At 42.3% G+C, this 26765-nt stretch overlaps 1 protein-coding gene across 2 annotated transcripts in view; it reads left to right on the forward strand.

The window, feature by feature from the left end:
* Nucleotides 1–536: 536 nt before the first annotated feature.
* The window catches only part of LOC120894746 (Down syndrome cell adhesion molecule-like protein Dscam2), a 49119-nt gene continuing 22890 nt past the window's right edge, over nt 537–26765 (forward strand). For both annotated transcript variants that reach the window (XM_040297529.1, XM_040297530.1), the window contains exons 1-12: nt 537–680; nt 3754–4015; nt 15618–15669; nt 15911–16139; nt 18610–18752; nt 18970–19131; nt 19293–19442; nt 19651–19771; nt 22537–22654; nt 25492–25706; nt 25898–26025; nt 26127–26432. In XM_040297529.1, the coding sequence (XP_040153463.1) occupies nt 15633–15669; nt 15911–16139; nt 18610–18752; nt 18970–19131; nt 19293–19442; nt 19651–19771; nt 22537–22654; nt 25492–25706; nt 25898–26025; nt 26127–26432 (1609 nt within the window). In that variant the 5' untranslated portion in view covers nt 537–680; nt 3754–4015; nt 15618–15632. The remainder of the gene's footprint in view (nt 681–3753; nt 4016–15617; nt 15670–15910; nt 16140–18609; nt 18753–18969; nt 19132–19292; nt 19443–19650; nt 19772–22536; nt 22655–25491; nt 25707–25897; nt 26026–26126; nt 26433–26765) is intronic.

The following is a 26765-nucleotide window of genomic DNA, read 5'->3' on the forward strand; positions in this document are numbered from 1 at the left end:
CTCGTTTCAGAACGCCCCACAGCACCGGGGGGGACCCACCGAGAGAGCCAACCGTACACCGATGATGCTCCGATTGCGCTCCGGCCGAGAATGACAACACAGCACATCCACCTGCCATGCCCGCCGGCCGCCCCGATCGCACTCCAACAAATTGGCGACCGGTGTACATGGCGATTGGAGCATCCGTACGCCGCGTGGCCGTCGCCATACATGCGAGAATGTGAATGAGAATGAGAAGCGACATCTCGCTACACATACGTGTGTATGTTGTACCTTTCGGTGGAGTGGGAAGGCCCACCAACACATGGACACACACACACACACACATACACACATATAAACCCATATGAGACATGGCACGGCATGGGTATAAACGCGTGCGCGCTCCGCCTGAAGTGAAGGAGGATTTTGCCGCCCCCTGCGTGGGGTGGTCGGCAGGATGGAACGGCAGGGTCGGCTCGTACACAGACACATGATGGAAATTTGTTTATATATCATGTATCATTCCGAAAGGATTCTTGCGCTGGAGAGGATATGATTCTATTTGAAATGATATAGTTGGCGGTTGGCGTTCGTAGCGCGAGGACGTGTACCGTTGTTGGTGTACGCCAGGTCTCTGGGCGCAATTGCAGCGCGGGAATTGTTGGTTCACCCGCGGTGGAAACATTGGCTGGGATAAAGTGAGTGTTTGTGTGTGTGTGTGTGAAATGAAGGAGTGAATATCGAGCTAAGCTGATGCGCACATCAAGCATGCCTTGAGTTGGCAGTTGGACGTTGTTGGGAAAGTGTTTTTAATTCTACTGAAGTACGTGAAGTACTCACTCCAGGGACGCAGTGGTAATGGTAGGACGTGGATTGCGCGGGGAAGGATTGCTAAGCACCGGCTTAATTTCTCAAACACATACAGTGCGAGACGGCAGCAGTGAAAGTGAGTGAGTGACGATGTGTGCATCCTTCACCGCACAAGGACGGTGTCTGTGCTCGGTACCTTCTTTCTGCCTGTCATTTCAACTTCACCATCATCGCCAGCATTAAGCGGCTGGTGCCAGTCGCCGTTAAAAGCGCACTTCGTGCCGGGCCACCCGGCCCTGCCGAGCTTCCGAAGCCGTAGTACCGGTGGAGCATTCATCCTTTTTGCTGAAAAGGTACATTATCACTTTGCATTGCCGCCATCGCGCCGCACTGCCCGCTGCACAGGCCGGATCTGCCACGGCTATCACTCTGATTTTATTATTTCCACCCCGAAAACCCCTTAAACCCTTCCTGCCCCGACGGTCGTGATTTCAGCTTCAGACAACAGTACGTAGGATCGTACCTATGTATTGGGAGGGACGACCGTGTTAGAAGGCATGGCTCTGTATCATCATCGCAACTGTTTGTATCTCGTCATACCGCAAGCCTGCCTGTCTGCCCGTCCTTTAAGGGCTCCACCACCGTGCGCCGTCCTTTGCAGGCACACCTACATACGCATATATGGGCGAGAAAACGAGATTGATACGCATCGTTAAACATGTGCAAAGAGCGGTGACACACATATAGCAGCCGCTCGCAGAAGTGATAAGTATTGTTAATTTTTGTGGGGAGTGCGGAAGAGTTCGCTGAAATGTATCGCCCAGCTTCACGCAAAGCGTTCAAAATTTAGGATGAGCTAGTGAAATGGTTATTTTTTCCCGTTTAAATTTCCACTTCCGGTGCGTGTATGGAAATAGAATGCCCGGTTACGGAAGGTAGCGAAGCACATGATGCGCACTCCTGACACTGTTCAACTCGATGGCACCACTGCCACAGTTACACATACCCCGATGCTAGTGTGGGGAGGAAATAATTGTCCACCTTTTGTGCCTGCGTCGACCTTCTCTCATCCCCTTCCGAGTCACACAAATACACACATATACACACGCAAGCACTCAGGAGGAGGCAAGCAGGAGCAACGCACTGGCTGGTGGCGATGAAGTGTGCAGCGAGCGACGAGTTGAGTCCATGTGTTTGCTCAACAGTTTCTCGAGTGTGTACGCTAGTCCTTCCCCGGAACAGTCCCGGACCGAGGAGGACCGCTGGGACTGCAGCTCGGGGCACGGGAGTCGGGACAGTCGGGATGATACTCGAGCGAGAGATGATGATTTTATTGCTCTTCGGTTTCGTACTTTTGAATAATTATGTGAATTGCAGTGCTCGGCACAGCACAACACACTTCTCGGTCCACCAGAGGTCCACCGGCCCCAAAACTGTAGCCAGCCAGTACATAAGTGGATACATACGGGGTATTATATGAAGGTGGCAAGCGACTAGGAGGACACAATACTCTCACACACATACACAGTATCTATAGCCCGTGCGCTCGTTACAAAATTCAGATCGGATTTGGCTAGTGGCCGGTCCAGTATTATCGCAGGCGTCGTCCGATATCACCAACCCGCCAAGTGGTGCGATATCAAGTCCGTTGTTAGTTCATTCGAATCGGTGCAACGGTGCATTGGGCTTTGGGTAGTTCGACGTGAAAGGAAAATGTCCCGCTTCCCCGCGGGAGCGTGGAGTCGGCTGTGAAAGTTGTGTGAAAAGTGAAAGCGATTCCAACCACCACCAGCGGCATTTCCCGGTACCGGTTGGGGAGGCTTTGACTGGGGTTGGGCACACAAAAACTACTTTTATTGCGTTCATCGTATCGCAGCGCCAGTAGGACCGGAAGGTGCAAACGAAACAAAAAGAGTACAGCAAAATATGAAACGCTGTTCATTCTGAGTACGACCGAGCGCGCGTACGTTGGAAGCTGTGACGTGACAAATAAGTGAGTAAGAGATTAAAAAAAACACACACACACACTCACAAACGGCACACAACAACAACGAACCCGCGTGATGCAGCTAGAGAACAGGCGACAGAAAATGGAGAAAAAAGAAGAGGGAAAACATTGTATCCGGAAGCAATTGAATGCAAAACAACCGGCCGCGCGTTGGCCTACACACACACACACACACTCGGGACGATCCTACGGGCGGAAAGATTAGCGAGAAGCGAGTGATAAATGGAAAATATGGGACAACAATAACAACGGAACAAGCACACACACGCACAGACACACGTCAAATGAATGGATTGTGCAGCGGAGGGAAGAGAGAGAGAGAGTAGAAATGGTCGGAAAAGCCGGGAAAGGATAATTGGTCTCATTTATATCCTTTTGCCTTCTGCTCGTGCTGCTACCCGACTCTTCGCCTCTGCACGCCGTGATGTGGCAGTCGCTTCCTTTTGATTCCTCCGCTCAGCATGAGTTTTTTTCTCCGGTTTTTTTGTTTCTACATTTGTTTTTCATCTCCCGTCATCCTCCTGTTTTTTTATACTTTTTTCCTTTTAATTCGCTTTTCCCTCGGTGACATAAAAATGGCGAGCACGACTCGCTGCACATGGTGTACGTGTGCGAGGATGGTGCTACAAAAAAGAAAAAGAAAAATGAAACGAGTGGGTAAAACGAGAACTCTACAGCACGTGCGGCACTACTGCAGGTGCAACAGTGCAACTGGAGTGTAATAAAGTGATGAGATAATAATGCATACACGAGTTCTTCATTTCACGGTGCAGCGCTGATGAGTACAAAATGATTATGATAATGAAATAGCATAATAGGAGTGGCGGGGCCGCGTATGCGGAGTGTTTGAGGGACGCCAACCGTACAGTGGAATTGGAATTCTCACCAAGCGTGTGTGCGTGTGTGTGTAGTAAGTGTGATTGTGCGTGTTTTTTTCTTCTTCTTTCTACCAGCTATGTGCGTACATGGATCGGAAGCTGGTTAGGGAGAAAAACGAGCCCGTTCGTGGTAAATGCAGGCAGGAAAACGGAAATGAAGTGAATCAGTTGTCATATGCGTATCAGTGCAGTGGGTGTTTTTTATCTCCTTCATCTCGGAGAGTTTAATTTGCCGTAATGTGTACAACGAACGGATGTGAATGGGTGGTTGTGTAGACCGTTCGAAAGGACTTGTAGTTATTGTGGTGTTTTACAATGCTTTTACACATCAATTAAGGTGAGTCGCACACTTTGGTTAAGGCGTTAATTCGAGCAGGTTCGGTTAAGCTTTTAAAGATATAAAACGATGTACGTGTTCTGTGGCACAGATCCCCACTAATGTTTGGATAAAGGCGGCAGCTGCTACAAGATCGGTCGTGGTTGGATTCCATCCTTTCTAGTTACAGATAAACCAGCTATTTTAATCAGCTGTTCCAAGTGCAAACTTTTGCAGATTAAAATAAAATGCGTCAATACTTGGAAGACTTTCATAGCGAAAGGAACACGCTAACATGTTATTAAATTGTTTGGACACGTACACTAACATAATGATGATCAGCCCTTAAAAATATTGTGTCAGCACCTTGAAACCATACTGCAGAACAGTTACATTTCAAATGTTGTGCTTTTCATGACTATAGTGCGGATTCCAAAACAGCTCAAAAGCGGCGTTTACGAAGTTCGCAAAACTATATACTAAAAAGTACCACGCAAGCTTCGATACCGTAAGGTCGATTTAGACCTTGCGTGAAGGTGAACGTGAAATTTCAATTAATATTACAATTAAAAATTAAATGTTTAAATAAATTTTCAATTTTCGTTACAATTATTTAACATATTGGAAGAATTAAATGCATTTCCGTGTGATTCCCCACTGAACATTATTTTTTCACCGTGAACCCAGCGGGAAATCACAAGGGAATGCATTTAATTTATTATTCCGATATGTTTTATAATCTTAAAAGATGGGGAATTGATTCCTTTCTTTTGCTGTACGCTATTCTAATTAATATTTAATGAAATATAGCAAAAAAACAACAAATATCAATCTCATTTCATTTCACTGGAGCTGTAACAGCGGCACCCACAGTCTGATGACAGCTCCACAGTATGCTTGCAAAATTCCCCAAGCCGATTGCAAATGATTGCATATGATTGCAATCTTCTGCAGCTTGCTTGCAACATTCCTCTACCGATTTGTAACATTCCCCTAAATGATTGAACTATTCCCATTAAAAGTAACATTTTAAATCTTATCATAGTTTTAACGTTGTTGTTACGGTTATTCCATTAGGCCTTCCTTTTTCATTTGAATGTCTTGTATGACCTAATAAGACTATAATAAAACTCTCTTAAGACTGATAGGGCCCATCTACAGAACACTGTTAAGACTACTTGTTAAAAACATTTCTAGACTTTTAAGATGTGAGGCGTAAATAAATTATCAAAATTACAGCTTGTTTCTATAGATATGTTCTTGAGACGGAAATGAAGTAATGATTATGAAGTCATAATAATGGTTAATAATTATTTGAGAATTATTAAGTTGTCTTAACTGATTTTATCAGTTTTATTACTGTAATTTTTGTTTTTTTTCTGATACTAAAATCGCTCGCGTATGTGCAGAAATCCATGCCAAGAAATTTTCAGTGTTAAAATACATTACAACAATTTAAAAAATATCAAAGCGCCTCAATAATAAGCAACTTAATCATTGAAGCAGTTTTCATTGAAACACCCTCAATTTGCACAAAAAGCTTTTTCAGTGATGTGGCATAATAAACATGACGGGAAAAACTTTTGGAAAATTGCTATTTTTTCTATTTGTCTTGTAAATTATGAATTGGTTTATCTAAACATCAACATGGCTGACACATTTTGGATACACAATATTCACAAGTTCAGTCGATTTGTAGTGCTATATGTGTGGCTAAGATAGTTTTAAACATCACATAGCTTTAATAAGCACTTGTGCAGACTAACAAGTTTTAAAACTCTCCACGTATAGGTAGTGTCCGAGTTATGCAGATCCTGGTATATGCAGATTTACACAATCGAGGATTGCTTAATTTGACTGTTCGTTGCACAAATTAAATATTGATTTGATACAATATCAGTTAATAATAACATGATTAAAAAAAAACAAAAATTGTTTAGAATTTGAATAATAACCACCCACTGCAAGCAAAAGGAAAAGAAACTTAAATATATAATGGCTGAAAACCGCTTCTTCACAATTTGCGCTAATAGCGTATCTCAGATACAGACTGTATAGTTTGTTCCAAATTCCCTTCATTCAAGACTTAATAAGCATTTAATAATATCAGTTGATCTTGATGTCCCAGTCTCAAATAACGAGTCTTAAAACATGCTATAAGAATACGTTTACTGGAAGGTTATAAGTCAGGCATCTTATAAGTCTTATAAGTCAGTATTATAATCGCCTTCAGAACGTTTTAAAGGTTTAACGGTTTAAGACTGTTAAGCATCTTCAAAATACATGTTAAAACTATAAGGCTTAGTACACTCATAGTAAAGCATTCTTTAGACATGTTTAAGTGTAAAAGCTATAAGAAATGTTTCTTGGGTTATATGATTCGAAACCCTGTAATTTGGTAAGTAATGTTGATCGCGTACCTTAAACACACAAAAGAGCTCTTTTTTATTTGTTAAATTGTCAATTCGTTCTAATCGATTGGACACAAATCCGTGAAGCGTTATCAAAGTTACATATCTTCAGAGGTTGCAATTCGGCGTTACCAATTGCATTGCTGATTGCGTTGCTACCGTCTAAAGTGCCTTTAAGAAAATAATAAGCCAGTTGTCCTTCATTAAATTATGGGAATAGTAATTCAATCACACAACCATCACCTTTGTGTGATTAAATAAATCAGATATCGTGTGGTGGTAGCTAAATTACAATGCACATTTATAATTTTCAAACAGTTCTGACTTGGTATAACGGTGTTACATTGTTCTATTGTTCATACAGCATGGCTATAAATAAATTATGTTATAAAACATTAGCGATGATAAACTTCTTTTATTTGGCGTAACGTCCTACGCGAACATGCCGGCTTATACAGGCTTTCGAGACTTATTCAGTAAAACGTAGCCGGATAGTCAACCCTTGCTACTGGTGGACGCTCCATATGGAGTGTGAACCCATGAAGGACACGTTATTAGGCCGTACAAATGGACGACTGTAACACGGGACTGTCCTAGCAATGATTATAACTACAATGAATATAATAGCAATGAAAACTACAGTAATTTGGCAGTTCTTACGCGAAATCAAAGGAATAATGCAAAAATGTAAACCAAATGCTTACAAAAAAGACGGTCTTATACGCTATGTGGCTACCCATACAAAAATATTATTCGTATTCGTAACTTTTTGTTGGGCACATGTTGAAAAACCCTCTATGAGTGCTATGTGTTCATTCATGGCCACTTGAAAGAGAAGCGCGACAAAAACGCAATAGATGAATATTCAATTTCATGCACAGTGATAACATCAGTTGACCATAACCCAGCAACATATTGCTCTCGACGAGTTCCATCTTTCTACAGCTCCAGCGTAAATGATGCCAAACGTCAGAAGACATTCCACAAATACACTGAACACGGTCACATTTCTACTGCCAACGGTACAACTTTTCCGATTTAGATTTATGGCATTTTTTCTGGACCTTTTTCTGTTGCCGCAAGAGCCGAAAAAACGGACCTTTTTTTTTCGCAGTGCGCAGATCACCGGATGCCAAACGAAACGAGAAACAGTGCTAATCAAATCGGACGTACGATGAGAATGATTGCTTTGTGTGCGACCTGTTGAATGACTAAATGACTTAACTAGTTTGTTAGTATAGAAAGCACTCGAAGCAATCAAGTGGAGATTGTGTTTACAAAATAGTTTTTTTTTGTTAAACTTTATGGTTGTACAAACTTGCATTTAACAAAAAAGTGATATTTTTAACTAGTTTACACTAGTAACACTGTAGAAGGTAATACAATTAAATATAAATGTTAAGATCTAAAATTATAACTTGGACAGCACTAACAAATATTAAACTACATAAAAAAGTCATTGGGATTGGGAGAGAGCATTATTCAAAGTAACGTGAGATTTGCTAACAGTTTGTGACTGAAATCTATAACATAGTAAAAAATATTCATCATGCATTTTTTTTTAATTCAAGAGTATTGTTAAAAGCTATTTTATAATGTTCATAGGGTTTTCGGAGTTTGAGAATATTATCTTAATGTTGTTCTTGTCAAGTGGTTTAATCGAACGTGGCATCGTTATCGTGCGTGTCATAGTCGTCCTCGGTTGCATAGATCAGTTCAAATGGTCTTCTACTAGGCGTCTCCATCTCTTTTAAATTCCGCATGGATACGCCTGGTCGTTTGTAGAAACATTTCAATCCACGTTTACTAGTATAAACTGAATATAACTTGAATTATAAGAACATATAGTTAAAAAACAGTGTGATTAATGACTAATAATGTGTGACAAATAGTGATTTTCTCTTACTTTTCATTCACAATAGTATTTTGTTGGCGAATTTAGTCTTGTATATTGTATGGTCTTGAAAACGTTAAAAAGTTTTTGATTTGATTACTCGGTAGTTTTGATTAAATTTGGTTCTTTTATACTATTTTGCTTTATCATTTATTTGATACGATTCGTAACGAGAGATTGTTTTTTAGATGGATTATTTTTTTTTTTAGAATCAAGGCAATTTAAACTGCATTGGACAATTCTTGAAGCAAATTGTACTGATTTAACATTTGATTTGATATGTTAAATTTAGACAACCGCGTATCTCCGAATCGGCGTGAGTCGAGAACCGTGTAACTCGAGAACAGACTGTATTGGATTACTGAACTGTAATTTGGTGTCATTATGCTAAATATTTGGAAAGTGTGTATGTGAGTGTTTCCTCTTAGCCCTTGCAAGATTGTCTATTTCCTAAGTTTCCCATTGATTTCACAATAACATCCCAAAACGATCATGTCTCCCTCTTCTTGATGTTCATTTCGTGATCTAAATCAGTGCTCTTTAACCTTTTAAGGACCACGATCCACTTGTGTTTGAAAATACATTTACCTATTTTAAAGACATGACTGTTGGAATTTTAATCTTGATTGTGCGAAAACAATTAAAAAATATGTGTAGTTATTACTTTTCGAGCATTTCTTTTAACAAAAATCAACTCATTCGCAGACCACATTTTTTCACGCCACGAACCACAATTGAAACTGAAACATGTTCAAAATTTCATGGCCAGATGTTTTATGCTGGATTCGCATGGGAAGAATCTATTCGTATACAAATTACTGAAGATCTTTTAGAATGCAATTTTATACCGTAGTATCTTTCAACTTTAATTACCGTAATGTGCAATGACGGACCAATCAGTATGGTCGAACTAGAGTTCAATATTCGCATATGTAATAAAAAAAAATTTTGGCAGGCCTTGACCGACAACGGTTGTTGAGCCAAAAGAAAAGAATAAAAACATTTATTCAATTCGACAATAAGTGTTTAAGAGTGGAGGAAGTGAGATACGAAATTTTGTATAGAGAAGATAAACTAAAGTCTGGTTGCTGTAGATTTAATTAAAGTATCGCATGCTACTTTACTTGATATGTGATATTTGATATTTGACGTTTTGATTTGATTTGATGATTTGATTACCTAAAAAGTTTTCGACTGCTGAGGTAAGGCATTTAAATAGCTATCGCCTCGAAAAGGTTCCTACAGATCCAAATTCGTGTTCCACAGAATCGGGCAACGTCAACGTGTTGAAGCATCATTTCACAAATGTAGCGAATAAACTCAAGAAGAAGTTCAACTATTTTTAAGAGTATGTATTAGTAGCAGTTATTTAATTAATACAATGCATAAAGAGGATTTTTTATTTTGTATTTTATATTACGATTCCAAAATAAGTTATGCATTTCAATAGATAAATGTATACCAACTTATCGTTCCTATATCAGCCTTCTACACCATAGTTATCCAACTTAAAACCTTTAATTATTCCACAAACACTGTTGTCCCTTCCAAAAGTTGTGCCACTTGCTTGGTCCTTTAAATTGATAACGGTGGCGTTTTGAACGCAGGAAGCACTAAAGATACATCGACATCCTCATATTTCAAGCTCACTCGACCAAACGGCCGGTCCCAGTTGCACCACTGTACTGTGATTAAGTATTAATGAGACGTATAACGATACACATAATGCTATTCTCATAACGGCCACCGACCACCAGCCGTTATTCTTCTTTTCTTTTTTCTTTTTCGTTTTCATCCTCAACGGAATGTGAGTCTCCGCGCGGTGACAGTGGCGCTCGCACGAACATTCCATTATTTTTCTCCAAACGGTTGACTGCTGATTGAAGAGGGGTGCGGAATGATTGTCAATGCTCGGTATTATCATTCCACAGCAACACAGCGTCGGTGGTTGCAGCAGTTGTTGATATGCAGTTTGTTGATGTGTGCATGCGTATAAAATCATCGTCGTTAGGAGTAAGCTTACCGGCTTCAACGAAGCCGCTTCCCACTTGACACGGGTCGCGGCAGTCTCGACGAGGCGGGGGAACTCTTCGCCCCGGCCAGCTTCTTGGATGCTTCTTTGTTTGACATCTGCACATCCACTCGAGCCCTTCCATTGACAATCGCTCGAGGCGTTCTTTCGAATGCGCTGAATGACGGATGGCAGAGTGTGCAGTGCAAAAGATGCTTAAAGGGAAGTCGAGCTAGAGGAGCGTTCTGCCAACCCCTTTGTGATTGAGTGTGTGTGTGCACGAGGAATACAGAAGCGTCTATGCGACATTGCAACATCAAGCTTCGCGTAACTTCCCAAGCAAAAACCATAAAAAAACAAGTCGACTACTCCCATTCAAAATCTGCATTCAATCCACTCGCAATGGTTTGCAGCAAACTCTACTCCTATCTAACACGACGGCTTGCGGGCTGCTCGGTTGAAAAGTAATCGCCATATGAAGAAGTTCCTCATGAAAAGGGAGACAGTGAAACAAAAGTTTTCCAAGGGCAAGCCTTTAACACATCGTTCTGCCGGTTCGGATGGATGGTGCTGCGGCACGTGAAGGAGAATAAATTTTTGTGAATCAAAAAACCATTTGTACTCCAACTTTTCCCATCGCCATCTCGAAGTTTTCACTCGCAGCCAAACCACAAACACAAACGCTCGCCTCACAAAGGATCCTCTCAGATCCTAGCCGGCCAAAGCCGTCGCTCGGACGTACGGGAGCCGCAGGTATCATGTTCGTTCGTGCTTTTCTTTTTTGTGATTGTAGTTTTTGTTTTTATGCACGTTTTATGTTTTCCCCAGTTGTGCATCCCAAAATGCATCCCGTAATGTATGTTTTGCACAGCAGCAGCAAGCCACAACCGTGCCCGTTCTACCCTCGGGGGCTTTTGTGGTTGCGCTACTCGCAAACCAGTCGTGGGACGCTATTGTTTTCTTCGCTCACGCCGTCGCGCGCCGGCCTGATTGCCTACGAGGGCTGCGACACGCCAGTACAGTGCCATTTTAACGTACGCTGTCTTTGACACTCGAATTTCTTGTCCCTTTGCTGTCGCGACCACCGAACCCTCGGTCCACGAGGGTGCACCCGGCGAACGGGGGCATGCCACACTCGCCATGAATTATCAACAGCTAACGCAAGTGGATTGTAACGAAACACCACGGGTGGTAATTTGTCATTTGGTTGATTAAGAACTACGCTCGTGCATCGGTACGCACCGGAGTGTACGGGGTGAGGGTGAGGATTTTTGCCCCGCGGGCAACACGTTAGAATACACACATACACACTCGTACATGGCGTAGCAGCATCGGTGAGCATCGGTGCCGGGTGCCATTTCGAATTTAAACATTCATGATTATCGTAATACATCTCACGAAGGACATGGACCGTGGCACAGCAAGCAAGCCAGCAAGCGCCAGTGCGAAACTGTATGTGCTGGGTTGAAATGTAGTGGTTGGTGTGATAGTCGTCGTTGCGACGCAGTCGTAACATTTGCACCACCGTCGTTTGCTGGGCTACGAACGCACACGGGATAGTTATATGTTGTAATAGTATATTTTGTTTTATCGTGACGCTAGATAAGCGCCAGCTCGGAACTCACACTAGAACCGAATGTAGGTGGGGTGGTAAAATATGTTATCAATTTTCCAGATGCGCTTAGTGTGCTAGAATATACGTAACGCAAATATGTTATCATGGCGATGGCGATTAATAATTGGACATGTTTTTGGACATTAGTAATTTGGCTCAGGAAGGATGAGTTGGTATTGTGGTATAGTCGATAAATGCGCGACTCAACAACGTCCTGATCTGATCGTCAGACCTAGGGCAATCGAGAGTTTAATAACGAAAATTAAGTTTTGCGATTAAAATAATATGATTTGCAGGTTGATATAATGTTGGTAACGATTGCAAAATTATATACACATGCAGAGAAGGTTAAATTTAATAGTTGAATTATTTAATGATAGAACTAAACATCCATACATCGCTTAGGGTTAACGAACGCTCCAACTTTATTCACAATAATGTACAACGAGATTGTTTTGTTTCTATCTTCATTAGTGTTTTATATTAAACTTCATAATGAGATGAATTATTTTATGTATGAAATTGCATCAAATATCGTTTTTAAAATTGTTTAACGTTAACGTATTAAAAAATTCAAAGAAAAATATATATGCAAAACACATTAAATAAAACGCTTACTCTTTCAAGTGTTACTTTGACCTCATGGCTACTTAACGCAAATCCTATGTGTTTCTTTATCGGAGGACTTAATTCAAAGAAACCTGCTATGAAACCGATCTCGAACCTCCATCGTTCCCTAAACCATATACCTTTATTTGAAACAGACCCCAAATCTATAGCCCTGGAACTGTTCTCACTATCGGACCCAAATTCTCCAAAAATAAATCATAAACCCATAATATCCGTAGAAATGAATCAGAACTATTTGCTGCTATTATTAACTCCGAACCTAAATTAGTTCTGGAATTGCTGCCGTCTCTATACAGTCCCTCCATAAGCTGTTGTCAATGTTACTAATCAAAACTAAACAAAAAACTACAACGAAGTTGAACGCCATGTTTTGTTTGCGTTACCACAGAGTACGCTGAACTTCTTTGCAACTGCTACATCAATTGTGCGGCCAAACCGGAGTGTCATTAAGGCCATGAAAAGCACAATGAAATTGCATGAAAGTGTAAGCAATAAAAGGAAGATTCAATACTCAATTAATCAACCATGGGCGGCGAACATTAAGGTATTTTTCCTTACTTTCCTAAATGCGAACAGTTATTAGTGAACGTACTGTATCGTGCACTTAATAAAGCACCAATTTTAACAACTGTACAGAAAACAAAGGATTCAAATTCCGCGCCCCTCATACGTAGAACTGACGACTGAGATACAATAAGTGAATGATGGTCCAACCCATTATTGGTACAGGCAAACCTGGATTATAGACCCTTGAACGACAACGGTTGTTGCGGCAAAGAAGACAAGTAAACACAGCAAATGATTAACAACAAAATTACTAATTATCAAAATCCAATTATCAATAAAATATAATTATCAAATCAAATCAACAAAAAATAATGTTCTTCAATACGGAATTGATACGCAATTTGATTGTTTGCATGAAAAAAAGTTAAAAGTCAAAAACTACAGGTCAAATGCACAACTAAACTACTAGTTTTAAACCAGTGCCCAGTGCCGATAATTGTGGATAAAGGATGAAATAGAATTGTCACCCCTATTTATTAACCCATTCAGTGTTTTGCCCGAGTGAGACTCGGGCTGTGCTTTTGTTCGTTTTTCCATGTTTTGATTCAATCGTCGCGTGTGGAGAGGGGGATAGAGGTAAAACAATGTAAATGACACATTTTGCACATCATTTTTTTTGTAGAGCAACGGATTGCAGAATGGGCCATTGGCAGTACGCGATACTCGATGTACGCGAATTCGCAGTACGCGATTCCTCTAAATTTGACAGCTCCATGTGGTTTTTGCAAATATTTTAATTACGTGTAATATTTTATGATCTTTTTGAGTTTCCTTAATGTTCTTTGTGCATTTTGCATTAAATTTGTGCAAAAGATACCTGTTTTATAACAAAAAACTTTAATGCAAAACTCTGAGGTGATATATTTCAACCCTCGAACCGGTAGTGTAAACTATTATTCCATAGGAATCCGGTATATGCGAAAACTCGAGATACGCTATTGCACTCGGTCCCGTACGATAGCGTATATCGGATAATGACTGTATTTTGTACTTATTCTGAAATAGGGGCCCTTTCCGTTTTAAGTTCGTAGGCTGAAATTTCAGCCTGTCAGCTGTTTGCATTGTATAACAGTTTTCGAGAAGCTATCAAAGTGGGTATAGTATACAGGTGGGCTTATGAATTTAGAAGGCTGGTTTAACACTTCTGAATGAAGATGTTAAGAGTGTTTTGTGTATTTGTCAAGCCTCCAGAAAGCTTGTTTGAGCACAAACTTTCACCCGTCCTATAAAAAAGTGATGTTCAAAATTGGTTATAAAAAATGCTATGAAACCACCTGGACTACATACATTTTGATTCTAGATTCCACCACTTGATCTCTGTAATGCACCTTGGGGTAAATGTCAACAACACCTTGTTTTGCCATTTTTTCGAGCATGAACTCGAATCTAATTCTAGCGTTGAGACTAGAATAATCTAGACTGAAAATTGCAGGCTAGTTTTATGTGTGGTTTTGTATGAAGTGTTTACATGATTTCAACCTCCAACTGTCAAACTCCATACAAAAGGTCTTATTTTATTGAAAAATAAAAAAATAAAAAATCGTATTTAAAAATCCTTGAATTAAAATTCCAAAACCACTTTCCAGATTGTACTGAGGATGAAGAAGAGACAAGTAGAAATGTCTTGAAAATAATAATGAGCAATCACGAAACATCATTGAAGAAAATTAAGGGTTGAAATATGCTATCTTTAAAAAAACGGTGTTTTTTTTATTTTTGTCGGATTTTCCGTTTTTCACCATTAAAATGTATGTATATCACATAAACCTTATGGAAACTGTATTTGCTCTTAGTACAAATATACTTGTGAAGGATTCACGGAGGAACGACTGGGTATTGCTCACGCCTAGAAACATTCACGTGTCCAATCTTTTGCTAAGAGTTGTGTTGTGTCCTTCCCAGAACCTAGATCAACCTAGTACAAGTCATGCGGAAACTCGCCACACATTAAGATATTGAAGATTTTGCTATTCGGCAAAGGCAATAAAGCCCTCTATTTGCTACCCAAAAAACTCGTTTAAACATGTCTTGTGATGATGTGTTCGCAAGAGTAATATCTCAGTTGGGATAAATTCCTGTACACAAAACAGGCGTAGTTTTCATTTTCCCATGTTAAAAAAACGAATATTTTCAAATGAATATAGTTTATCTGACTTTGAAAATCAACCACTGTAAAGTAATTGAATATCTCCACTATTACATACCTTTCACAGACTGAAATCAAACAGTGTCTTGGCCGATGGCAGAATTGCTGGAAACAGCTAATCATATTTCGAATAGCTTCGATTGCGATTACCGTTTTTGTAACAACAGTCGTATCTATCGAATAAGCCACCGAACCGCTCAAAATATACCATAGGCAATGCGCAATGTACAAATGAACAATTAGATAATCTTATCCACCAATTGTCACCTTCTAATGTTCACCCTGTAGAGCACAGGTCTTGTTTAATGGCGTAAGTTTTACTAACAATGATCCATCTTCCAATTTTCAGCAACGCCTAGGAATTATGGAAGTGGCAAGAGCAACACTATCCCGCTTACCCGGTAAGTAACGATTGTTATTGTTTCGCTTTTGCATGCGTACTTAGTGCGCAAGAAAAATGGCCAAAGTACCACCGTTACAGTCAAACTACCCAGTTCCCATATCCGACAGAGGTGTATTCTTATTAGGGATAGACAAATTTGTTACGAACAGCAATAAATCCACTAATAAACTAGCGCACAACCTCATAAATCATACCCCGTATCCATTTATCCGCCCGATGGTGCCCCGACGGGCCTGCAGGTTTCGTCCAGTACCTAGCGTTGGCGGTACTCATCGAGCAGGCGGGGCAGGCGCTGTCGTCGGAAAATCTTCAGATGCCCAACTTTCTGCACGAGCTTCCGTCGAGCGTACTGTTCAGCAACGACACCGGCAACTCGCAGCTCGTCTGCCAGGCCTACGGTGGTCCGCAAATGATCATCCAATGGATACTGAAGGACGGCAGCCTGGTGAGCAGCGTACCGGGGCTGAGGTAAGTGGAAAACTTTGCAGATCACATATCAAACACGAGATTATCGTCCAAGGTAGCTATGTGGTGCTTGTTTAGAGCACATGACGACGGCGTCCACGACGACGCACGGCGGGGGGGTTAGGCGCAAAGGTGAAGTTTGTCGGCAAAACTACTTCTTCTGTTCCTGTTCTGCGGCTGTACTGTTTGATACGTGAATTATTAATTAAAGATGAAAGGCGCAACGGAGAAATAAACTAAAGCCACGGCACGTAAGCATACAACCGCGGTTCCACCCCGCCCTGGGAGATGGCGATGCGCAGAACCTTCAATTTCTTTCTCGACACAGTGCGGCGGGGCGTTTCTTTGGTGTTCTGGTGTTTGGAAAAGTTTAGAAGACAACCAAAGTCACGATTTGCGGTTGCGACCTTTTTCAACTGACGACGCTCTGGCGTTCGCACGCTTCATCCACTGACTCGGCGTATTTTGGTCGTTCGCCCCCCCACCCTGGGAAACCGCAAAGAAACTAACATGTAAACCGAAGTTTATTCGAAAACTCGTCCCGCATCACAAAGCAAACTCACCCACACCTCGAACTCACATTCCACCTTGCACCGTACGCCCGCAACACGCACGAGAAGCGTGCAGGAAATTCCACTGAAACCACCGAAACAGAAGAATATGCCGCATTAATGCGTTGCAAACGCAATCTCGGCAGACGCGCGCGCGGGCGAAAGATGCCACTCTTTATGTTCACTTCACATGATAGTACACTTGATTATGTGCGTGCACCGGGCGAGCAGATATTCGCATGAACCTTGTACGATGCGAAACACGAAGCAACACGGGGGAGTGTACGTATATACGACGCATTATGTACCTGTTCAATCTTCCGTAAAGTTATCAGAGTGTCTTGATGCAATATTTATTGGGATTACGTGCGTGCGTCTGGTAGCAAGGGGTCTTCAAGACTACATACGCCGGGTACGTGGTCCGTGCCGAATGGAACACTTCTTCGCCACATGCAACGCCAGCACATACATATATGTATGTAGGAGAGAACGCACATACCCAGGGTATTAGGAAGATCCGGCCGCTAGTGAAGCCATCGGGAATGATAAAGTACTAGGTACTGGTTGAAGGATCTTTGGTAGCATTTCGTGCAGTGCTTTGATTGGCATCCGGTCACAACAAGATACTGTTACTGGGAACGGTTGATAAAGTAACCGACGGGCAATGGAGACATAAGGAAGGCTAAGGAAGATTGAAAGTTATAATGTTCAGGTTCAGGAATCAATCAGATCTCTAGTGACGTGCACCTTTCGTGTGGTTTCTGAGAATATGCCGCATTATTGCTATCGAACTTGACTAATGGTTAATTTAATACTTAACTTTATGATGAAATCACTCATTGCATGTTGTACAGCTCTTTATTACATGAAGCGTCCATGAAGCGTTAGAGTGATTTAAGGTCTAAATGGCACAGTTTTTTTTCCTTAATGCACCACGGTAGTGAGTTACAGTTTAAGTTGCTTTAAAGTCTCCTTAGATATATTTGTTTCCTAAGGAAATCAATTTACCAGTCACTATCTTACAAGACATACTCAATCCCATGGAGGTTCGCCGATGCCTCACTATAAAAGGAGATGTCTCTCTTTGTCAAACTCTATTAAACAAAAAACACCAGAAAGAGTACCATCATCCAATTTGTTCTTGTCTTTCATCAATGTTAAGTAGTTGTTTCGTGCAAAGAACAAATTACTAGGCGGTTGGCCATGACAGCGATAAAATACCTAATGATTTGTCAACTTTGTCACAAAAGCTTGTCCGCTGTAAAATCGCTTTTCCTACTTTCTCCAGGAATGTAATAGTTAACCAATCGAACACCAAACTACAACATCTTACAACTACAATACATATTATTTCAAGTGCTTTCATGCATTAGAATGAACAAAGGAAAAAAAAAAGACATCTCAAACAACTGAGAGGAACAATTTTCAATCGATGTTCATCATTTGATACCATTTGCACTACATTTTCTGCAGAATGGATTTGCGATTTGCTGTTCTGCAAATGTAAAATTGCATCTCCAAATTGACCTCGATCTTGTATTGTTACATCCGCTTCATTTCGTCGAAAAGCGCTGTAAGGATGATGGAAGGGAAGAATCTATCTAAAAGAATCTATTTTCCAGCGAAAACATGTCCAGCAGCGGTGATACCGTTCGGTTGTTGGCATGTGATGTATCATTCGCCCAAAATTCAACATTGGATTCCGTTCACCTCTCCCTCGGTTCGTTAGTATCTTGACAGCAGGAAGATTTGTATTGTAGCAAATTTACATTTGCATGTATCGATATCGCCAATATTGACAATACATGCAAGCCCGTATATAGCTAAAGGATGGCATCCGGGCTTCATCGAAGGATAGAGTCAACATCTTATAACCCGTCGCCTGTGCTCTATCTTACCTTTTGCCGGTTACCGCTACCCAGGCAAGCGTTGCCAAATGGAACGCTCTACTTCCCTCCGTTCGCCGGGCATCTCTTTCGCACGGACGTGCACGATACGACTTATCGGTGCAGGATCAGCTACTCCTACTACGTATTGCTCAGCCACGACATCCGGGTACGGGCAGGTAAGTCTCCCGCTCTTCTCAGCCAAGCACGCCCTGACGGCGACACGCTGACGTATGACGACGACAACGACATTCTTGGACCGGTTCGACATTACCCACTACACTGCTGAGCTGGAACTTTGTTTTCCTTTTCGGTGAATCCTGTTTTTCTTTTTCTTCTCCTTTCGCATCGCTCACCAAAACACTCTCACACGTTTGGGGCACGATGCTGCTGCAGTGGTACGGCAACCGTACGAGGTAAAGGTGGAGAGCACCGATGTGACGCTCGGCAACACCGCCTTCCTGAAGTGCTTCGTCTCGTCGCACGTGCGGGAATTCGTCCATGTGTCGTCATGGTTCGGCGAGAAGGAAATGCTTCTTCCCGGCCGGTCCGACATCGGTGAGTAGCCTCCAGCAGCAGCAGCACAACCTGTCCAGCCGTACGAACTCGTACCAGTGGGAGAGGCGAGTTGTTGTTACGTTACATTGCGGCCCGTACGGCAGACGCCCGAACACAACGGAGTCCGTGTCTCACGCACTCCTTCCTTTCTTCCATCACAGGCACTCGGTATGTTGTCACAACGCCCGGCGGAGAGCTGTGCATACGGAACGTCAATGAGGAGGACAGATTGAAGCGGTTCTCATGCGTAACGGTCGACACGCTGACGGGCGAGCGCAAAACAAGCGAAGCCATCCTGCTCACCCTGAAAGGTACGCCTTTTCCATAGAAACTCACCGGAACGTGCGATAGCGTACGATGCAGCTCGGTTGCTCCGAGTGACCGAGTATCGAAAGTTCTAATACAATTACGCCATCGCTCTCTGCCTAAATCAACCTGCCTTCCCCTTCTTTGATCCTCTTTGCTGAACAATACACTACTGGCGCACGGACACACCCACACACACTTGCACACATACAGATAACATTCCAAACATGGCGCCATCCACTAGCCAGAAGTCAGTGAGCGAGCTCAAGGCCGGCAAGGGAGCCAGTGTGCAGTTACCATGCAATGTCCAGGGAAATCCCGTTCCCAGCTTCTCGTAAGTATTTTCATCCCATTAACTTTGATAGCCCGGCATACAGCCCTTCTCCTTCACCCTTCATCGTCCCTTTCGGCAAACAGGCGCGAACGCTGTATGTATCGTAGCAAATTTTGTACCACAAGCTCTCGACCACAGTCTCCAGCATCGGGGCGGGAAACGGCCGCCCAACCGTTGGCTCGACCCGTTCCCCGACAGTAAATGGGAAATTTATGTTTTCACCATTCGACCGCGAGCGTAGACTGGCGAAAGAGAGAGAGAGAGAGAGGCAGAGAGTGAAACACAGAGAAAGCAACCGGGGGTGTCAACTGGTCCCTTTTCTCGAGGACCCCTTGGCAGGATTCATAATAAATTCATTTATGATCCATTGATGGATACTGCAATTTTGATACACTTTGATCGTTGCCGTGAGATCTACTCCGGCACAGCGTCCTGTGACCACCTCTCGGTGGTATAAATCGCTCGAGGGCACTGGTTGAAAGCGATTAAAGCATCCCCCTGATCAATCTCACCCGGCCGTTTGATGTTGCCCGAGGGTTCCCCGGGGTACGGTTGGTCCGACACGCTAATCTTTATAGCTCGTGGGGTGTTATCACTTCGTTGTTTCTTATCCAGGTATGTGGTTGTTTTTATTTAAAAAATTATAATTTTTAAAGCTACATATGCGTTCATTTTTGTTTCCTAGAAATGTTTTATTCAAGGGGTGGATAGTACGTAGTGCATGGCAGTATGAAGCGTATTGTGTAGCCGAAGACAATTTAACTCTTAGAATAAAACACACATGTCAAACATAAAGTAAGTAAAATCAATTAAAATTGAAGTCAATGCTATCAACCGGAACCGGGGCACAGTTTATTCGAGGCTTGAACCCATGACGGGCATGTTGGTGAGTCGTACAAAATGACGACTGTACCACGATACCGGCCATACCTCATACTTCATGCTTGGCGAATCTGTTAAGAGAAAATTGTCTTACAAGGTTTTTCAAGTCAGATTTCAATGATATCAAACCATTTTCACTAGCTCAATATTCATTCTGACAGCCAAACGATGATTTATGATTATTTTCCTTCTTTTTAACATCAAGCTAACATGAGATGGGTAACTATTACATCCAGCAATATCCTGTTTTTATGCACTGAAATGTATGGAACAAAAAAGGCTAATAAACTGGATACATTTTTGAGTGACATTCAGTATACTAAAAAGTCTCACTTCAATATTAAAAAATTAACGCGAGTAACATTATTTATCACCATTAGGAAAAAATCGTTTTCAGCATTATTGATTTTCTAAATTTCAAGCCAATGTGAAACCGCGAAAGGTGCACTAACATATATTTGGGCAATTAGCATAAGCTTTGCTTGATTTGATTGTTACAATATTTGGTAGGAAAGGCAAGTGCTCTTAGTGCGTTAGTATTAGGTAATGATGCTTAAACATCTTCAGCATTAAACATGTTGTAGCCAATTTTCACTTAACCTCTTCATGAATTGTAATTTTAGCACACTTGCCACCGTAACTTTAGTTGCATTTCAAAAGCAATGAATGCAAAAAACAAGCGTAGAAATTATTGCGTCAATAATATTTCTCAGCTGCCGTCGAGAGTTTCAAATTAACTAGGGTTGCGCGAGTGTATCTCCGGCATCAACACATTGTATGCAAAATTCCACTCGATTACAGTTGCCGAAATACTAATTTGCATTTGTTAATTTGACAATTTTGAGTGTTGCAGTGGTTTTCACCTTTAATTAGGTGCATTCAATACAGTTTTTTTTGGTTTCATCTGTATTCCATTCTCAGTTTTTACGATTTTACATCCATACAGTGTCGAGTTTGGGGATGGGGCCGCGCCCACAGTCGAAATTAATTTCAACAGGCGCTCACCTGGCCCGCATCGCCGTGCATCGAGATGAATTAGAAATAAAATTTAATCACGACCGAGCACCGGGCACACCGCAAATTCACTCGGACCTTTGGCGCTAATCCGAAGCGGTCGAAATAATTACCGCACGGCAAACACGCACAATCTATCACCCGCATAGCCTTATCGGGTTAATGCTGTCCGAAGTTCGGCATGCGGGAAATAAACCACTCAAATGTGAACGTTTCTGTAATGCAATCAGGAGCCACTTTTGGGAAGGATGGGGAGGATGAACAGGTTTGAAGTACGGTCTGGGAGGAACGGATCGCGGCCATGCAATCCATTAGGATGGGGCATAACATCGAGATGAGATTCGATCGGGAAACAGATGAGAGAGAGTCTCCTGGGGCTGGTCAGACTTTCTACCTATATATCGAAGCTTTCTCTCATTTTCTCCTTCTCTCTCTCTCTATCTCTGTGTTGTCCACACGCGAATGTGTTGGTTACCGCGGGTTCGGCGCGGTATTGTTGTACTATCGCTGCCTTCATCGGTGCTCGATACCGAATTATCAGAGCGTAAACTAATTTAAATCGAATTGATTGAACATTAATTATGCACATGGTTTGATTTATTTGTCTTCTCCCGCCATTTGCCGACCATCGGGATGATGTGACCGATGTCGATGATGTTTCTGTATCCTTTCCCACGCCCATTCCCACGGTCCTTCGCTACGACCGAAAACCGTGTGCACCCTGGGCACGGGATGCCGCTTCCTATTAACTATCATCACGGTTTGCTTTCTGTTGCATCCCGACGCCCGCACGCTTCACGGTGACATCGCACCGACCTGCCGACCGGTGGGACATTCCTGATCGCGACGCTCTTACGCTCCCCTGGTAGCTGGTTTCGCATCTCGGACACTGGATCGTTATATACCGTGCCGTCCTCGCAGCGGATCGTGCCATCGCAGTCGCTGCTATTCATCCGCAACGTCGACGAACGAGATGCCGGAAGATGGGTAATTATTTACGTATAATAGATTTCACAAACACACACACACATACACACACATGAGAGCGAGCCATGCAAAGGTGATCGGAACTGACCAGAACATAACGATTCATCGAACCGTGGCGTACAAGAATGCACAACCGTGCGGGTGCGCCACAGCCATCGATGCAAAGGCCATCGAGACGTAGAACGCAAACGTAAATGAACGAAAGTGCAAAACAAACGTTGGAAACAGCGACTAATCCACTCCAGCTCAGGGCCTGCTTCTAGTTCAATTATTTTTTTTCCCCCGCTGCCGCGCTCGCTTTTGCATTGTGCATGATGTGTTTGTTTGCATCGATCCCATCCGGTGATATCCGACGGTGGGTCGGTGCATTCACAACCGGCTAATTGTTGTACTTCCATTATCCTGCTCTGCGCTTTCCATGTTCCAACTTTCCCGCACTCAACTCCCCATCCCCTTCAGGTCCAGCTTCAGCTAATACAGTGTCCGAATGGTCATCGATACGCTCTTACCGCTTTCCCCCACTCCTTGCTGCTTTTATCCCGTTTATCAGGCGATTTTATAATGAATGTGAACTCACAACAGCACTATCAACTACAGTATTTCCGGTACGATTGGAATGATTGATAGCACGCGCGGGTTGGTTACGTGTGCTGTTGGGTGCGAATCATTTCTGATGAGTGGTTTTATTTAATGTGTTTTCTATTAATTGATATGTCCCCATTCTGCACAAATTTCCATTGTAACATTTCTGCTATTAAAGGTGTTACCGTTTTCCAAAGGTGATAAAAATGATATTATGTTAATTGGAATTGTATGTATTTCATTGGAAGAATAGTCAACAAAGGACCAGTTTTTTTAAATGTATTAAAACAACGAATTCGAACGAAATGAAAAATAAGTTACAATAATATGAATTCGCTAGAAACGGTTCAATAGTCAGTAAGCTAAAAGATTTGTTTTACCTCAGTGAATGCACATCTTTTTTTGATTGGTAAAAGACTATTCACGCTTTTACAGCGATTGAGACACTTTTTACATTGTTAACGTTAACTGACATTACAGAATGGCATTTTCGTTTATAATAATATCCTACTTCTAATGTTTAATAATCAGCAATACATAAACAATCCGGCCAATACTTTCAATAACGCACAATTGGTCTTACTAAGTAAGCTTAAATCTAAATAAATTTGCTCGCGCTTATCTTATATATACATACTCGCTACAAATCGTTCAACACTCGCTAAATAGTTTCGAAACTGCTTCTGCCTTATCACAAATCATAGGATTTGTTTTTCCCATTACTGGAATAAAGAGTCTCAATAATTTTTAAATGTTTTTTTTACAATACAATGTAAAATACATAGTAATTACCAAATTCTCAGGCTGTTAGTTTTTAGTCATTATTGTTATAACCAGCTGTAATCGGTCAGCTAAAACGTTATCTCTGTAGAAAGAGTGTAGTTATAATCATTGCAGGTATACTCATCACGAATGAATTCTCACTCAAAAATATAAAGTTCCAACAACTTAAAAATAGTTAGGTAACAAGAATCAAACAGTTACGTAAATAATAGATCTTACGGACTCTTCTAATGTAGCATTTTTGAATCACTAGTTGAAACATTCCTACAACTTTTACCTATTGTTTGCGCTACGTTATTTCCGGATGGTATCTAAGTAGTGTTATCTTTGTTTTTATTTATTTATTTCAAACTGGTTAATTTAGCCCGGTTACAGGGTTTTGCAGTCGATTCTATGAAGGCATATGCAAAAACCATGGCGTATGATATTTGATTTTGGTATATAGTAGTGATGGACGGGTCGATGCGATCCTATCGGGTCGGAGTCATCCATAAGTGACGCGGAGTCGTTCGGGTTGACCCGAAAGTTACAAGTAGGTGCAACGACTTCGGTAGGTGCAAAAAAGCATAAGCGACTCCGGCCCGTAGGTGCAACGAGTTCGGGTCGGGTAGAGTCAAGGTACGTTCAATCCGACCCGACCCCACCCGAACTCGCTGCACCAACGGATCGGAGTCGCTTATGCTTTCTTGCACCTACTCATCAGTCGAGTCGACCCGAACACGTTGCACCGGCGGGTCGGATTTGATTCCGACCTAGCGCACCCGCTGCATCCTCTGTAACAATAGGTCACAGAGTGCCCGATCCGGTTATGTGTCTAATGTATCGGTTATGTAACGGATGGTTTTGTACCTATTTAGTATTTTGGTACCAATTGTACGTACAGTTCTTATTCATGATAATTCATGATTCATGATAAGACAACTTTTTATACTGGATTCAGTTTCTATCAAAAACTATTCATGCTTATTTACTTTTTCCTGCCCATTTCATTGGCCAGGTTGTTATCGTTTCTATGATTTTTAATTCCGGTTATACTTTTTGGTTTATTTCCAATTCTTGTTAATGTGACCCGTTGCTCTACAGCTCTGTACAGCTCTGTACCAGGGTGTATACTAATGTAAGGGTTCAAGGTTTTATTGAACACATCTAGTTTCATGTACCCCAATATTCTCCACTTAAATTCTGGAATTAACTGCTTTCCTTATCCCGTTAAAATAACTTACCCCTCCAGATGTCACATATATAATGAAAAGGACTGAACTATTCGAATAGCTGATACTTTATTAGAAAAACCTTTGGCCATTGTTAGAAATATTTGCTCGCTGAAAATATGCTTATAAACATTCCATTCACGGTCGGTGCATGGTTTAATGCAATCAGTAGCACAAGAAGCACAGCAACATTGCCCCACCATGTATAACCGGTAACCTAACCAGCAAACGTCCGTTTTCAATTCAACTTCTCACGTGCAGATATGCAAAGCATTCAATCAGTTCGGCGAGCAGAAGCTGGAGATCCATCTCACGATCAGCAACGAGCTGGTGGCGCACATACATCCCCAGATCCAGATTATCAACTCGGGCAATTCGGCCCTGCTGAACTGCTCCATCTACGGCAGCGAAGTGAACAAAATCGAATGGTTTCACAACGGACAGGAGCTGTTTGCTAACGGTCGCTCGGAACGCAGGTACAAGAATGCGCGCGCCTCCGGTCCGTCCCAACCAAGGACGCGTCGGATCTTCACAAATCTCTATCTACTCGTCTTCTTCTTTTACTTTTTACTACTCCCTTTGTTGAGCTATTTTTCTCCCATCGCTCCCTCTATGCTTATCATCATTTTGACGTTTTTACTCTTTACCACTTTGCCTCGTCCACCAGCATGAGTCTGCTGTCGGCAAACACACTAAAAATTGATAGGGTAAGCAAGAAGGATCAAGGAATTTATCAGTGCATTGTGTCGAATGCACGCAGCAGCGCTCAGGGCAGCTCGGAATTGAAACTCGGAGGTATGTATTGGTGTGCCGGGCCCTACGAGCAGGCGAAAGTTTTATCGGTCCCTTTTTTGCTCCCGTATCACTCGCTCGCCCATCCCATCCCATCCCACCAGAAAGCCCACCGGAGATAAGCTATGGCTTTGTGGAGCAGAATGTGCGCGCCTCGGCGTACATCTCGCTGAAATGCTCGGCGGCCGGGTCGCCCCCACCGCAGTTTGTCTGGCTGCTCGACTACCAGCCCATCCTCGACGTCTCGTCACTGCACCGTTACACGATGGATCAGTTTCTCGACATCAACAGTCACGTAACGACGCACCTCAACATCAGCCACGTGCACAGCGACGACGGCGGGCTGTACACCTGCGTCGCGTCCAACAGCATGGGCACCGCCTCGCACAAGGCCCGCCTGAACGTTTACGGTAAGTGCCGTGTGCGAGGAGCATTGTGTTGGGAGCGTGATGGAGTAGTTTCCCCCCTTTTTCGGGGGTTTCTGGGTTTGCATCGCACGATCGCACAATGATAGTGCTTGCTATTAACACCTGCTGCTATTGCTTTAACCTGTCGAAAGCTTAACTGCCTCCGAATGGAGAGCCACATTGGGCGCTTGTCGCTGGTCTCCGGTGGCAGCACCGTTACAGTGCGCTGCAGAAAAGATGTCTCTTGCGAAATTTGGAAATTAACTCCTTCAACTTTTGATGCGGACAGGGTAAACGTACCTATAGTGGTGGTAGTATACTAAAAGGCGCTCCATA

Source organism: Anopheles arabiensis, chromosome 2, assembly GCF_016920715.1.
Source record: "Anopheles arabiensis isolate DONGOLA chromosome 2, AaraD3, whole genome shotgun sequence".
NCBI lineage: Eukaryota > Metazoa > Arthropoda > Insecta > Diptera > Culicidae > Anopheles > Anopheles arabiensis.